Raw genomic sequence first — 17,356 nt, forward strand, 5'->3', positions numbered from 1 at the left:
CCCTCCGCTGGATCAACACAACTATTACATTTTGTATAATCACCAGCCACCAGACTATTAGACGGTCGTGAGGCTGCAGATGACCGATTCTACTTTATGGGATTCTATCGACTCAATATGAGACAGACGGTTGATTTCTTTTCCTTGAACATCTATCAACCCTTACAACTCAACAAATCACTGTAACAATCGAAATTTGATGCTGAGATTATGCCGCACAAACGAAAGTTCAAAAATCAGAAGCTGCTTTTCACCAAAGAACTGAAATAGCTTGATTTTTAGTCGGCGTTACTATCGAAGGTATAGACTCATTTTCTGTCAACTGGATATAAGACAAAGGGTTGATTGAAATTCGATGTTGAAATTACGTCACACAAAGGGAACCAAACGAAAGTGCGAAAATTTAGGGCTGCTTTTCAACAAAGAACTGAAGTAGCTCGAATTTTTTTTCGGCGTTATGCGTGCACTCGAACAGAGGCAGACTTCCACACAAACTAGGAACCGGAAATCGATACGCCTGACGTTGCCGTCAGGTTTAATTTCACCACAGAACGAGCACAATTTTCACGAACACTTTCCGCTCTTTATAGAGACGTCTGAAGGACACTGAATTGCGAATTCGGGATGGGGAGCTGGGACTATTTCGGGAAGACGACGCGGTGGAGTGCGAGGGTCTGGGCTGACGCGGCGCCTGGTGAGTCACTCGCACGCGACTGACACGGTCCTCGCCGGGCCGAGACGGCGGCGGCGGCGGCGGCGGGTGCGCGATCAATACCGCGATGCCACGCGAAACACCCCCCCCCCCCTCCCCTCGGGCTGCGTGTCGCGGGTCCGGGTGGACGGGATCGCACCCTCGGCGGCTCGATGGGCCCTTGCACCGATCGATAATTCCGTTATAAGTTGCATTGTCCCTCCGGTGGGATAGGCACCGCGGGGTGGCGGGGTGCGGTGGCCGCTGTGCACCTTAAACCGGTCAGGGTTCTGTGCTTTTGCACGGCTTAGTAAAGGCCGTTTGCGAATTGGACATTTCGCGATGATAACTGCTACTTGAGTATAGTTGGATCGCACACTGAAAAAAAAATCTCGGTGTACTTACCAAGAAAAGGGTAAAATTACCAAGAATTCAGGGTTCTATTTGATCCCAGTTTTTTCTTGGTAAAATTACCATTTATGAAATTGATTGAACTTTCTCGGTAATTTTACTGGACCTTGGTAAAAATGCCAATATTTTTTATCGACTATGGTAGAATTACCGAGATAAAATGGCAAAGTTACCGGGAATTGATTACCAATAAAAGTGGTATTCTTACCTGAAAAAAAACAGTAAAAATACCGGTTTTTAGGTAAGCTTACCAGTCTGTCCTGGTAAAATTACAAATAATTGGTAAAAAAAAGTGAGATGGTAAAGGTACCAACGGACCTTGGTAAAAACGCCGAGAATTTTTTTCAGTGTATTTAGCAAAAAGGAACCAGCGGAATTACAGTGTTTTAAAAATGTTGTTTCTTCATAATTATCTAAAACATCCCCCAAAGTAGCAAATAGTTTTTGCTTCCCATCAAAAAATTATTAATTTTAAGGAAAAATAATAGTGTAAATTTTAATACTGTACATATATAATGTATTTATGAAAGAAAAGAAGAAGTTGGACTTATGAAAACACTAAAATCGCGCTGGTTCTTTTTTGAAAAATAGTATCCATTTGTTTTTTAGCTGCTCTTTCTCTTTCATTGTAGGAAAAATCGTCTCGATGGCTTCAGTCAGAAAATATTTAAATCACTAAACTGAATAGCTTTTAAACGCTGAATGGGTCTGTTACAAAGTTATGCTGGAACGAAAAAAAGAGTTCATTTTTGTGCAAAATGGTTCAAAATTACAATAGTGCATTAAAAAAGTCATGGAATTGCTCCTAATATCGCAGGCAAGTAACACTAAAAGCAGGTATGACCTCGGCTAACATGTTCTAAGCAACATATATTTCCTGCCTCCTATTTTATCTGGTCAAATAATCGAAGTCAACTTTATCAGAATGAGTGCTGCACATAGTGAGAAAATTTTGGCATTGGTCCACTTATCCTATGCTTGATACTTTTGAACAAACATGACAAAATTACTGCTAGCAACTATTACCGCTCCGTAGCCGTTCATGTTGCCTATCAAGATGTTGAAGGCGAACTGGAACTAAGAGCTCCATATTTCGGCATGTTTGTTCTCTCCCTGTATAGGTACTGTACCTTATACTTTCCCCATGTGCAAACCCATCTGTAACTTCTGCAATTTATCACCTCTCGCCGCCAAACATGTGATTATCTCCGCTCACAGATTTACTCTCCAACAATCAAAATGAATACAAACCCACTAACCTGCGATGAACCCAATTTCAGAACCAAAATACTGAAACTTTTTGCCTCCCTTAATTTAAAAACCTGAATTTTTTAATATGCACCCATCTTTTATATTCTTTGTAAAGACATTAACAGCCGAAAATGCTGAATGTCTCTAAATAAATTAACTAACTAACTTACTGTAGAGCCATTTTCTACTAAAAGCAACTCTCTGGGCAAAAATCTGCTACAGACCCATTCTAATTTCCCTGATTCTTCTGGCATGAAAGACCTCAAGTACGATCTGGACGCCTAGCCAGGACGAGCCGATCCTAGTGCCCCTCGTGGAAGAGAAGCCGGGCCCTAACCTATATTCAGGCGAAGCGCCGCTGCGCTGCGCTACGGAGCTGCAAGGAGCATCGGCCACTCGGAGCATGCTAATTCACCATAATTGGAGTCAATGCACTTTCGCATGCAGTCGCCTCTCGGGTCCCTGGCGATGGCGGATCCGTTTGGCCCTCGTCGCGACTCTGACCGCAGCGCAGCCGAGCCCAATCCCACCGTATAATCTCCCCCGCCCCACCCCCCTCACGGCGCCCCCCGCTTTTCTCGGAAAACATCAAATTAATTGTTTGCAGAGACTTTGCAGTTGTAGCCTTGATGCCAATTGGCTCTGTCATCGAGTGTTTGAATAATGATGGCGGGATCGCCGCATTAGAGAAGATAGTAGTAACATCAATAGTATGATCAGAAGTACCAAGAACTTGGAAATTGAGTTAGTGGCCGTCCCCAACTTACGCAACGCTCTACGGAGGGGGATGGGGGATCGACGAGAGCGTTACGACATTTTGCTTTTTCGTGGTGTAAGATATGGACCTACTTCACAAATTACAAGGGGGGTCAAAAATACCGGAAAAGTGCGTTACGTGATTCAGGGACGACCATCAAGAATTGCTATTCGTTCTATTCGATGAAACATGTCGCATATTGGGCTAAATGCTACCAACGCTAGATTAGTGCTTAGTTATAACGTCGATAATACAGGGTTAGCGGCAGTTGACAGTATTGATGTGTGACCATCTCGAGATTTACTTATGGCACCTTTCATCGTTTCCCGGGTGAAAAACGTTACTGCATTCTAAGATTGCAAGATTGACGGAAAAAATGAACTTTTTACAACTTTTCGTACCTCGGCACTTTTTGTGATCATTTTTTTATGAGCTCAGAGGAAAAGTGAAAAAAATTTCAGTTTAGAAATGCTCATGGTAAAAATGCAGTTTTTGAGGTGAATTGGAGCAACACTAAAATTGTGCTATGTTCTTTCGTGAGAAATAGACGTCTTGTAACTTGAAATAATTTTTGTATAGGAGTGAAATATTAGCGAAGTTGCTCCATCTTAACAATACAAAAATACACATGAAATCTTTTAAGACCTCTGGTTTAGTAATATAACTGAAGCTCGTGATACATTATTTTTCTCTAAAAATATTGCAATATAATCTTTTAGATGGGTAATTTTTTTGGAAAGTACATCACATCACATTCGAGGAAAGCTCATTCAAATTAAAGTGAAGTGGTCTCGGTCTCCTCTTGTATCCTCGTAAAATGAATAGAAGGCCCTTTCCGAGTCAGTTTTCTTTCAGCCATTGCACAGTTCGTCAACTGCGAGACTGCAGTTTCTCGACGCAGAATGCCTGCAAATAATTACTTTTTCCTCCCATTTTTCCAGTTTTTCGAAAGGGCAGAACCGCAGAGCCGTGAAATCGTAGAGCTGGAGTTGCGAATGGAAAAACTGCCATAAAAGAAAGGATACTTTGAGACGAGAGGAAATGAGAAGTCGGTGGGTTGACAGAGGTAGGTGGCACTGATTCATTTTAAACTCTTTCCCCCTTCCACCTCCCACCCTCATCGCCTCCCGTTTTGGAACAAGTTCTGCCTGGTGGGTAAATATAATTTTGCTGGAAGAAAGAAAGGTACACGACAATGCGACGCCTGCTGTTTCAATCTCCGTTTGTGAAGCAACAATTTCTTTCCTTCAATTACTCTTCACTGTATTTTTTTAAGTGTTTTTTTTTATGAGAAATTCAAAAGTCACTCCTACGCTGTTTTAGCGTCCATGAATATATCATGCCTGATTTTTCTTGTGGGTCAGTTGCACGTCCCACGAATAAGACGTGTTATGATTATTAAATTCTTTCAGATTAATAATGATTGATAAGTTCCTCACAAAAATTTTCCACCTCTAATATTAGCTGATACTGCATGTTTGGTGACAAAGAGCAGGAGAGGTTGTACTGACGGGCAAAGGTTCCACTCGGTATTATATATTTTTGATAGATGGTATGCCCCTTGATCGCTGCGAGGCCCAGCTTCCAGAGGAGAAACGATTGGCGCCTATCAAAAGCTCGCATTGTCGGCCTTCTTGAATTAATCCCACCGAAGTGGACTATTATAGATTTTTTAGGGAGGGAAAGGTGATAACATTGCGAACTAAGGAAAGATCATTAATGTACTTAGTTTGAGAAAATAAGTGTCACTATTAATTTTTCCATTGAGGAGTAAAACATTGTATACTTAAACTTGTTTGATATTCAAACTTCTTGCTCAGGTTTTAGTTGATGTGGATTGGTTCTTTTCCGCAAAATTATATTTTGTCAAACTCATAGTATTTAAAATATATATCAATATTTTTAAATAAATAATTTTTAAATACAAATGATGAAAATAAGATTTCATAAATAAACCAATAAACAAAATAAATTAAAGCGGTGCATTCTGTTAAAGACTTAAATCAGAGATTAGAATGAGGAGGCTCCAGGCTCCTATTCGAGCGGCTGGTCGTATTTCTTGTTTAGATGCATCCTGTCCTTCCAACAATAATCCGAACGTTATTGCATCATAGATGATCGATCCTAAAAAAGATCATCTCTGTTGCTTCCGTCCTCAGTGTGCAGAAAATGCGGCTCTGTCACAACAATCGACGGGTACACAAATCGTTGTTGCTATGCGGCCTACTTCTATCGCGGACAAACTGCATTCGACTGACTCCCATTCTGATCGGCTCGTAATGTAAACAAGACGCGGTGGCATTGTTTTACTTGCCTGCTCCAGTTTCGTTACATTGTCAGTGTTCAGTTGCATTGCACGCGTTTAGAAATGAGTCGCGCAGCTGCAGTAGGTCATTAGAAGATTGAAACTTCACGCACAAAACAACGTGTCATCTATTGACACTCTGCTGCATCCGTCAGAGAGGAATTGATCGAATCAGATAGATGCTGTAGGAGCAACAGCATTTTTTTTTTTTTTTTTTTTTTTTTTTTTTTTTTTCAACTGGATTATTGGGTAATCGATGTAAAACTTTGCTGTTAGAAGAGTAGTCGGAGTGCATTTCACACCGAATGACATTGGCGGATCCAGCAAACTGGCAACACCGTTTTTTTTCCATTTCAACCTATGGATATGTATCGATTCTTGGAGGAGCCAAGTGCCCCCCCCCCCCCAAGAATCGATTATTTAACATAGGTTTAAATGGAGGGGATCCGTTGTTGCCAAATTGCTGGATTCGCCCCTGCCGAATGATTATGCGATGATGAGGGCTCAGTTGCAAAGATGCGTAAGTAAATAGTTGAATTTTAAATATCTGCAAAAAATCAAATTATCAGATTAAAAGTAGCAATATACACACCGGAAAAAAAGTCCGAACGGGGTAGCCGTACTTACGTATTATACGGACACATCATCTGCGTTACGGGCTCAGAGGCAGAGAGTTCCGAGCGTAGCACCCGGAGCAATCGAAACTACGGCTCCAGCACCCGGAACTTTCGGCCTCTGAGCCCGGAATGGATGGTATGCCTATATAGCCCGTAACTTTTTTTTTTCTGGGCATGTAATCAGTTCTCAGCCTCACACAGTTATTCTTCGGACGATAGATATTTCAAAACCTTATCGATAAATAGATGAAGACTTTTTTGATATTCTAAGCGTTACATCTCTCCGTAGCAAGAAGGAAAAAATTAAAGGGGGAAAAAAAACCCCGAGTATATTACGGACTGAATGAATGAGTTTGGTCCGTCATCCCGTGACAGCTGCGATAAAGAAGATGAGTTAACCACTCTGTTACGAGCTTTATCAATGCTATGCGACTGCTTCAGTTACTCGACAATGTCGGGTCGACATGTAAGATGAATTCTGTGGTAATTTTTGGGAACAGGATAATGCGACCGTAAATGGGCTACCTCCTGCTGCAGCGCCTCTCACATCTACAGCAATATTTTAATTTGACTTATAAGGTTTCGACCGCAGTAATTCAATTAAGAGACGAGGTAGTAATTCAATTCAGCGGCAATGAATGAAGACAGCGACCAAGATTTTTAACAAGCACTGATTGTGCTCATGTCAAAGATCTGGCTCGGAGTAAACGTTAATTGTACCGAATTCTCACCGGACGCAATATACTATCGATAATAATTGTTGTTCTGATTCGGGAGAAAAGTCAAAAGAGGAGGCCCGATTAAGTCGTTTCTGTCTCAGACTGTGTTGCTCACGTATCCCTTAAAGCATAACGACGGATAAGACAAACGGAACCAACACAACATCGGAAAATAGAGGAAGCGAAAGGATGCGCAGCTAACGGCGCAAAGATACAACTATTCGTACTCGATGGATGACCGTGTTGCGTCTGCAAAATTGAAGGCACGATGGCTTGAGACGTGAACTTACAGTGCCCTACGCTGCCCAATAATTGTTGTTCAGATTCGGGAGAGGGGTCAAAAAAGGAGGCCCGATTACGTATCCCCTGTCTTCGGCTATGTTGCTCACATAGCCCTTGAAGCATCATGACAAATTAGATAAACGGAACCAACACAACATTGAAAAATAGAGCAAGCGAAAGGATGCGCGGCTAACGGCGCAGAGATACAACTATTCGAACTCCTTGGATGTCCGTGTTGCGTCTGCAAAATTGAAGGCGCGATGGCGCGAGACGTGAACTTGCAGTGCTCCGCTCTACGCTGAGGAGTAGGTGAGTAGGTGTCGCTCAGTTCCGGGAGAGTCAAAAAAGGAGGCCCGATTACGTCTCCCCTGTCTTCGACTGTTTTGCTCACATAGTCCTTGAAGCATCATGACAAATTCGATAAGTGGAACCGACACAACTACGAAAAATAGAGCACGGGAAAGGATGCGCCGCTGACGGCGCAGAGATACAACTATTCGTACTCGATGGGTGGCCGTGTTGCGTCTGCAAAACTGAAGGCGCGATGGCTTGAGACGTGAACTTACAGTGCCCTACGCTGCCCAATAATTAATTATAGCACCTGGTCGATTGGTCGATGGTCAAGATTATAGGTACCAATTGAATTTAAAAGAAGCCGTTGAAGATCTGTTTTCTTTGGTTTCCAAGGGCCTTTTCTCCTCCAACCCTGCATCCATAAATTCCCTGTCCTATTACTCTCTCCAAACTTTTTCATTCATTTTCCAAAGACCTCACTGATTTGATTTTAACTGCAGATTAGAACCTCTAAGAGTAATTGCCTGCAATTAACAGCTCCAGTAATTGATTGCTCCTTCATTTCGGCGGTCATACTATCTGAGCTAAACTTGGGAGCTAAAACAAAAGTCTCATACGTTGATCTTTCAGTGGACAAGTTTTATTGTGATCTTTGTTTTGAGTCTCCTCGATTGTAAATTATAGATTATTAAGTTAATTTTGTATTGCTTTTTAATCACAAAATCAAAATAGATGGAGACTTTTCTACAAATTTAACTATTCGTTTTCGTGTTACACAGTCGGTGAATCCACAACAAACAGGGCTCTTATTTTACGAAGATTATACTCTTAATTGAACGTATATCTATCAAACGGAACTATGTGCATTAAGTCATGAGCCCTGAAACTTATAAGAATACATGCATAACAGGGCTCACGTCATAATGCACATAGTTCCGTTTGATAGAAATACGTCCAATTATGAATAATAACGTATGGAATGAGCTCAGGAGCCATGAAATAACAGCTCTCTACTTTAAACTTTACTCCAATAATTGGTCTGATACAAAGCAACTTTTTCACTAAAATTGATTTGTGAAAAAACCATCTCCCAGTCACTTCGAGGTTGCCGTCATAATTGGTTTGACTCGAACCAACTCTTTCATTAAAATTGATCTGAAGGAAGCTAATCAGTGGCATGGCGTGCTTTGCGATAGATCGATTGATCTGCCATTTAAACCAATGGAAGAGAATCGATAGACTAGGTGGTCGCAACGAACACCTTAATAATCGATTCTTTATCATAGCTTCAAATGGGGAAATATCGATCACCGATCATTCGCGCTTCGCCACTGAAACTAATCGGAAAGACTCCACACGCAAAGTTGCATGTAGTCCACTCCTTTCATAGAAATATTTTACAGTACCCAATCATTTTTTCATGCACACACTTAGAACCTTTTTTGTTCTTGGGTATAGCTTAAATTAACTTTTTAATCATTCGGAAGGTAGCAATTGAAAAAATTACTGTCCGAGCAATACACCGGTAACAGGATGTAAATCTTAGCTGTACAGGTTGATCCAGAATTATTTCAGGGGATGATTTTTAAGCTTGAAGTAGGACGTTTTCTCCTTAAAATTCCTGAGGACCCCTCAAGTTTAAGAAAATATTAGCTTTTTCAGTTTTTAAGGACTGTCATGGAAATTTGCCAAAATGTCTGAGACTGGCGAAGAATTCGGCTTGAAGACAACACCAATTGTTGGGAAACATGCCTCTTAAAAGCTCGGTGTTTTTAGTAATTATAACCTAAATAAAGTAATTTTGACCTCTATGTCTATGGTAATGCCACTATTAGGTTACATAGGAGCTCGCATTGCCTACACTGAGAACTGAAGGCAAACTAACATTGAGCTAGAGTCACCGCTCCAAGCCTGTTGAAGTCTTTTTCCTTTCTGGCTCGAGCAATTTTAACATTTAAGATTGATAATACAATTTTGCAACATGGGAGCTTGTGATGCCTATTGAAAACTGCTAATGCTAATCTACCCTACCCAAGTTAGCGGTAATTTTAGGGCCAAATCCAAATTTTAGGCCACTCTGTCACTCTCCTCCCTTTTTGGGAGGGATGCGGTCTGTTCAGGGGTCGTCAATTTAAAACTAGTCATGTTGTGTTATTGTAGGATTTTGAACTGTTGAATCTTTCACGGAGCCATACAAACCCTAAAATTCCACCGCAGCTAATTACATTCTACTCGCTTAAACACTCATCAAAGATGGTTTAGATCCTCCAAGGAATCCAATTGACCAAACTGTGAGTATTTCTTCCGTCGTCGGACTGAAATGCGTTTACCTCATCCGTGCAGGCCACATCGTACCCCGTGTAATCGCTCTGCGAAGCCGTGATCTGTCACGTCCCCAGCTCGCGTCTCTCCATGTCAAACTGCCGAGAGTTGACCAGATGTTTCAACAGCCAAACTCGTTGCCAGCCTTCAGAAAAATACTCGCAACTGTCTATGCTAGCTGCAATGTCGCTGAAAATAGAATAATTCAACGTTAAAAGCTAAAAATCCATAGGCCCAAAACAGTGTCCGAAACTCACCTTTGAGTTTTAGGAGCCAGGTTGCGCATCAAGCCCGATTTTTAGGAGCCATCGAAGATTTTTTAGGGGCCAAATTGACTTTTTGCCTGTATATTACGGCGCATTTAATGAAAAGTTAGATGCAAGATGTTTTCGTGACAGAACTTGTAAGAAGCTGTAACTTGGGGAAGCCAAAAGCACTAAGGACGAAATCGGAAAAATAGAAAAAGCTTTCACTTGTAGTGCTGAAAATTTCGAATAATCACCGAATATGAAAATTCAGATTTTAAGGGGGCAATTTTTAGGGGCCACGTTGACGCAGAGCCTTCAATTTTTAGGTGCCATGGCCGATTTTTTAGGCGCATTTGGAGCGTTGGCGCCTGTGAGTTTCGAACACTGTTCCAAAAGGCCAAGAAAGTTACTTGTAAAGGCGACCCTACGGCGAAGAACTCTTTGAGTGTAGAATTGACATTTATAATCATCTCCTGTCCGAGAGCTGATTTCCTGATGAAGAAGCGTTGACATTGAAACGGATAATTTCTGGGCAAAGGTGGCAAAGGCACTATTTGTTCGAAAATCGAATACGAAACAACACCAAATAGCGAGTCTGCATAGGAGACGCCTTTAAATAGGATGGTAGGCCGTACAACATCACACTCATGCACGAGCAGTTACCTAATTGAAATTTTCTTCCTTGCTTTAGTCCTATTTGGTATAGAACTTACTGCATTGTAGGTAAAATTTGAGGAGATTGATGAAATTTTGTTAAGGACAATTTCTCTTGTGTATGAGCAAACTTGTCCAGTTTGAATCTATAGTTAAAAGACGACAGAGACAGCAGGGCTACCTCGAAGAAATTCGACTAGAACAAGCCCTTTATTATGAATTGACCTCAGATGCAGTTTTCTCGAATTTTTTTATTTTTCTCTAATCATTATTTGAAAGTTATACAAAAACTACAAACACAAAGGGTGGCAAAGGGAGCTTTAGAGGAGATGAGGGAGTGCCAACACCCTGAAAGGCTTGGGGAGGATAGAGGACTTTGGCGACTGGGTATCGCAGAGCGCCAAAGAACGCTGTAAAAGTGGTTTTTATGTATGTATGCGCAAAAGCTATGAATGTGAAAATTTGGAGTCGAACGCCGATTCAATCGCTACCCATTCCATGAAAATATTAAGACCTCGATTTTGATCTGGTATCGGTTTTATTACGATGTTGATGTTTCCAGAAAATCTGACACCGCGCGAGTAATGCGGTGTAAAAGGCGCGCACACCGAGAGTGCTCGAACACCTGTGCTGGCGATCCGAGGCTCCTTTTGTGGCGGTCCATCGTGAAATTCCCATTATCCGCGCTCCATTGTTGAATTTTCACCGAGACCCCGGTAATTTTGCATTTTCCATGCCCAGCCCCGAAACACGATCCCACGACGTGTTTCCTCGGATTTTTCTTCGTTTCACCCTTTTTTTCCTCTTCTTTTTCCCCGTTTTTTTTTCTCGGTTCCTCCCGCTTTTACACGCGTTTTCCGCACCCATGCCGAGCGCACCTCGACAAGCGGTGACACTTTGTTAGGATCTTCAAAGATAATTCAGCTGATGTCATGGGCGGAACTATAGGGGGAACTGGGGGGGTCTACCTTTCCTTCCCAGAAATTAACTCCCCCCTCCCCACCCTCCCCTAAGTAATTGCGCAACATATTTTTCATCAATAAAATTTATATTTATCGAAATTTTGGTTAGAATAGCTCAAACTAGCTTTAAACAACCCACTTTTTCAAAATGTTCTATGAGGAGGTGTTCCAGACCCTCATCTGGAGTCCTTCAGTCGTACTTTGGTAAGGTACTTTTATGTTCTTATCTAGACCCTCCTTGATGAGGTGCTCCTCCCCCCCTCCAAGAAAAAATTTTTATGACTAATAATATTACACCGATGGATACTCAACTTAGAAAATCTGCGAGTAGTGTAAGTGACTTGAAAATATTTTGAGCTTAAAATCCTGAAAACACCGTAATATACATTCTATCTTTATTTTACATGTGTTTCCAAGTGTTTGATAAGTGTACGACAAGGAGGCCTAAGGAGCTGCAGACTTATTGAAAATCAACGGCAACCCTCTTCAGAATCACTGTGCCGAGAAAAGTCGTGTACTTTTAATAAAAGGAACGTGACCAGTCGAAAAGAACTGGTAATCATTTCACCGTTCTACAACTTGAACAAAAGTCGCCGAGCTTCTAGGAGCTCTAAGTTCATTGTTCTTATTTCTATTTTCTATAGTCTCTTTTTCTCCCTGAAATTCAGTTGCCAAATTGTTGGATGACAAATTCATTGAAAATAGGTAAAATACCATCAAAATGGAAGTCAATGAATTTAAAAGTATATTTTTATATTAATATCATCTAACTCATCGTTATACTAAGAAACAACTTCAAATAACTTGAATTAAAAGGAAGTCCTTCGACTTCCTTCGGTCCCTTAGATTTATGTTCTCATACGAACTTTGCCCTGAGGGGGATTAATGCAGGGACACATGTAAAAACGCGCCTTCCTACACAGAGCCATTAAGTCTCTGGAATAATTGAACATTTTATTAAACATTGACGAACTTTTGTCTGTAGAATTGCAGTAAGTATGCCTTCAGCTTTAATTTTACTTTTTCAATATATCTCTCGTCTCTTTCGACAAAATGTGGGTAAAATCTACCTTTAAGCAATTCTATAAAAATAGTAATTGAAATCCTAATGCAGTTCCTATTTTTCCTTGGAACGATATCAATGACCTGAAGTCAAAACCTCGAGTTTGCGATATTTTTTCTTTGAAAAAACCAGTCAATATAATTTCTCGAAAACTCCTTTCATTTATTTGCTCTGCGAGAGTATAGAATATTCTGTATAAATGTCAATCTACGAAGTCAGCTTCTTTATTTTCTTCAAACAAATAAAATAGGAAAGGACATTTTGAATCAACACTATGAACATTATGTGGTTTCACAATTTGAAGGTTGATATGCTGATTTTCCTCAGAACTCCATGAACAAAGACAGTATGCGGTCGTCGAATGTGAACTCGTACCCTTGGCACAAAACTGGCGATTAGATTCGCACTGAGAACATATGACATTTAACTGTATGTTTTCAGCAAGTTTGAGCCGCTGTCCGGATTTCAATGCCACTTAGCAGCAGGACACATTGTCCCTCTCAAAACTGGGAATTTCACCGTGAAACATCCGGTGAGGTCATAAAATGCGGTACATCTTAATTAACCACCGCCGTCCGTTTTCCGTCTTTGTCGCAACTCAGATGAAACTAATGACATGCAGATTTTCGCCAACGCGTTCAGGTTTCACCTCCGCTCGGCGATAATTTTTCATTCGTGAAAATCCAGGAGCTTTTTTTTCGTGGCGGAGTGTGGGCAGATGTGTGGTGTGTGCAGACGGTATTCAGTCCGCATTCCACGTTCCGTGTTGGGCTAGTGAGTTCATTCATTAATGATTCCCGAGACGTTGATTGACGAACTTGTGATGCCCGACCAGAGTTGTCAAGTCATTTCCTTTACAATCAGATATATTTTAATACTGACGTTTCTGACAAGTAATCCGACAACCATTGATACTGCCACTGGGAGGACAGAGGGATAGAGACGAACAAACGTGGTGTATCCACGCCCACAGCGCGTCTTGACTGGTTGAGAAGATTTTTACTGATTCGGCCTCTGCAGTCATTGATGAGAAAATTCATAGCTTACTATAGGAGAAGGATTGTTCGCAGAGCAATATTGAACACAGAGCACTATAGACCAAAGAGTCCTGTTCTTGAAACTATGAATATTCGCTTTTCAATTTCTGAGGACCGTCATGAAAATTTGTCAAAATGTCTATTGATCAAACTGGCGCGGCGAAGAATCATGCTCTCAAACAACACTGATTTTTCAGGAGACATGTTTCATAAAAAACTCGGTGTTCTGTTTTTGAGAAGAAATTTTGACCTCTAAGGGCAATACCACTATTCGGTCACATGGGAGCACGCATTGCCTACACTGAAAACTGAAGGCAAACTGACAATGAGCTAAAGTCACCGCTCCACATCACTGGTGAAGTCCAATCCAACTTTCTTCTTCAAGTAATCGTATGTCTGAGAGTGATATCACTATTCGACCACGTGAGAGCTCGTATTGCCTACTCTGAAAACGGAAGGCAAACTGACAACGAGTTAGTCCGTTCCACGCTATGCGAAGTCTATTCTTGCTTTCTTCCTCGAAAAATCGTGACGTTTGAAAGTGATACCACCATTCGACCACGTGAGAGCAGGTATTGCCTACGTTGGAAACTGAAGGCATACTTACATTTCGTGTGACTCAACTAAGAATACAGTCGGGTGTATCGTGATTATAATGAGAAAATTGGATTTGACGTAGTATAAACCTAGAACCTGTGGCCTCTCAGATTAAAACAAGTATTCGTAATTGTCAAAAAAAGACACGAAAAGAATCTAAAATGAGCCTAGGGTAAGCTCTTTTAGAATATTTTTGTGATGATTGAGTATATTTGTAAATTCAAATGAGTGATTATAGCCTGGTGAAACTTTTGTAGGCTCATGGCGAGTGTATTTTGGGAAAAAAGAAACAATATTGAGTAAGAGGCAATACAAAATGTATTATCGTTCCTAAAATAATCTTTTCGTAACAATTTTTAAAAACGATATGTAGGTAACACAAACTAGTGAGAATTAGTGCTTTAAATTACACAGAATCTAAATATAACATGGATATCAACAAATTGATGAAAATTATTCCAACTGTTGTGCGTGAAAGTTTAATGGATATTTCTCTTGAAATAATTGCGCTCTCACTAAACGGAATTCAATACCTTACCACAAGACTTACAGAAAACAGAAACTAATCACGCATGGATTTTGCATCTTAAATATGTTAATGCCGATTATAAGCATGCCGATAAAATTTGTTACTGATAGACGCAGAAAATTAGAGAAACCTCCCTATTCTTTTGTTGCCTTGCGACCATTAAACGAAACAATAGCAATTCCATCAAATACAAAAAATTTCAACCTAAATTTTGGCAGATATCCAAGAACTCGCTGTACAGGTACTCTAACTACATATATTTCTAGTGTCAAAAGATCCACATGAAGATTCATTTCTGCTCCATACGGCCCGTTATGAGATCCAAAACGCTCCTCTTCGAAAGCCAACTTTCAGAGCTTTCCTCAGAGAACGGTGAATCACGTCGAGTCGACGATCTGCGTGAAAGAGTTACACAGGATCGAGTCGATCACGTCCAGAGTTCGTTTCTTGAACTGTCGTTTCTGATGATCGTTCATCTTGGAGATGTCGGGCAGCAGGCTCTTCAGGAACTGGAGATCAGGGTTGCTGTCCTGGTCATGGAGGTCTGCATGAACTCGAAACAATCGCTGAGCAGCTTATTCGAGTCCTCCGCGTCGCCTCGCGTTGGTATCCTCGACGGGTTGGGCGTCATCTCGTAGCACTGGGAGTAATCTTCGTCGGCGGAGGGTTCGTAGGATCTCTTCCGGGAGACACCCGCGACAGAGGATGACGACGAGTACTCAGCTGGCGAACAGTCGGCGAAGTGTCTGGGGTCGTAGTGAGTCCTGTAGTCGTTGGGTTCATTGCAGTGTGGGTTGTAGACTTCTCCGTCGTTGCTGTATTCGTAAGCGGCGTCGGTCCCGCCTGAATCTGGACCGTCCGTCGGGCCTTTCGAGCGTAAGAAAGGGAGGATGAAACCCATGGCTTCTTTCAAGTAGTACTCTTTGTTCTTCTTTGGCTTGGCGGCAGAGCTGTTCGTGGGCTCGTTGCTGGTGAGTTTCTTCAGCTTCAGACTGCGAGCCAGAGCTGTTCGTAAATTCCGCCATTTTTCTTTGCACTGAGGAACTGAAACAGAAATTGAGAAATGGAGGTTGGACTGGAAGGTCTTGCAAGAACGAATAATTTGCACGATAAAGTTTTAAGTATTGCTGCATCTGAGGGCCCATATTGAGCTCCGTTCGCAGTATTTTTCATAATTTTTTTTTCTGATGTGGGAAATTGTAGAAAAACAAATTTGAAAGTGGGAAAAATCCTCCTTGTGAGTCATCACGCAACATTTCCCATTTAAACACATGTATTTAGCAGATTAGGTCATTTGGTCATATCTCCTCTAACAATCGTTAATTTTAGAGACCAAGGATTCTCATGCTCAATTCTATCGGCAGGTTTGAGCATTAAATACCCAAAAATTTCCGACACCTGGAAAGTCTCCTCTGTGTTCGATTTGAGCACAATGTAAAGAAGGAGAAGGTTAGAATGAGACTTCACTGATTTCGTAGAACATTTTATTCATAAAGGATGTTTAGACGTGATGATTCCACGTCACCTCCAGCGCAGAAAATTTAGTGATAAAACCACTTCCCTCTTTGAAGGAAAATTGTGCTTGCGTATGAGCTTTTTCCCTCTATAATGAGATATCAGCGTTAAGCTGAACTTTAACGCACGATGGCTAAAAAACTCCGACTTCCATAAGAGGTTACGCACTGAGAAAAATTGGACTCATCACAACAAACAAACTTTGTTTCTTTAACACTTTTTTGTTGCGTCGGAGAAAATGTTCGATGAGCCAAGGCCCCAAGAAAAATTTTGGTTGTGAAAACGATAATTTAAACTCATATGAGTTCATATTTTTACCTCAATGTAAACTTTTGGCATTGGTTGCCTCGCAGTGTAGTGAATACTCCATTATCCTATTACCTACATATATTTCGGGCCATATTTTTGGTGTTTCTTCTTATCATCAGTAATTTACTCGGCAGCTGATAGTATAAGACGCGATACAACTACTCCGACTTCAGCTCAAAAGCATAACCCCTAGATCACCCTGTAAAAAGCTAAAATATTAATGATCTGACCTCACCTGACATTTTCATCTCCGAGCTGACAACAGCCCACGCGTGGTCGTTCGCCTCGCGCTTGCTGTAGTCCGGGCTGGTGAAATCGTAAAGGCACGGGTGCCTTTTCACTATCTCCACGAACTTGATGTTGAACGCCGGCTCGTCCATGATTCCAATCTTCATTTGCTCGAAGGGGGGAGGGGGCAAACGTCGGATAAAGTGGGGGAAAAGGCAACACGCGAACGGCCTTTTAAAAAAAGCTCGAGTCGGAGGCAACGCGCACGAGTGCCGCTCACGTACTGAATCCGGAGTCCGATATCGCATGCGATGGAGAACCAGGTGGGAGACGGTCGGCGCAAGGGCGCGGGAGGTGACGCGCAATATCGCGCCGCTCTCTGGCGGCGGGAAGCACGACTCGAGGCGCCGCGCGATATCGGAGGCGCCATGACGTCATATGGTTGAAAGTTGCCGATGATAGTGCTGAACTTGGGAGTTTAAATGAAGCATATCGAGAGCTGAGAAGGACGGAGTTAAACAGAAAGGAACCAAGCCACATTGGGATCGAACCGAGAAAAGAGGTT

The 17,356-nt window shown here is 41.6% G+C and overlaps 1 protein-coding gene across 1 annotated transcript; it reads right to left on the reverse strand.

The window, feature by feature from the left end:
- Nucleotides 1–15,015: 15,015 nt before the first annotated feature.
- On the reverse strand, nt 15,016–17,116 carry LOC109030499 (uncharacterized). The gene is given in 3 exon segments (XM_019041493.2): nt 15,016–15,266; nt 15,269–15,783; nt 16,799–17,116. Coding segments are annotated over 3 exon segments (810 nt in total). The 5' UTR covers nt 16,944–17,116; the 3' UTR covers nt 15,016–15,116.
- Between the last annotated feature and the right edge of the window lie 240 nt (nt 17,117–17,356).

The sequence above is a fragment of the Bemisia tabaci genome, chromosome 3, assembly GCF_918797505.1.
Source record: "Bemisia tabaci chromosome 3, PGI_BMITA_v3".
Taxonomy (NCBI): Eukaryota; Metazoa; Arthropoda; class Insecta; order Hemiptera; family Aleyrodidae; genus Bemisia; species Bemisia tabaci.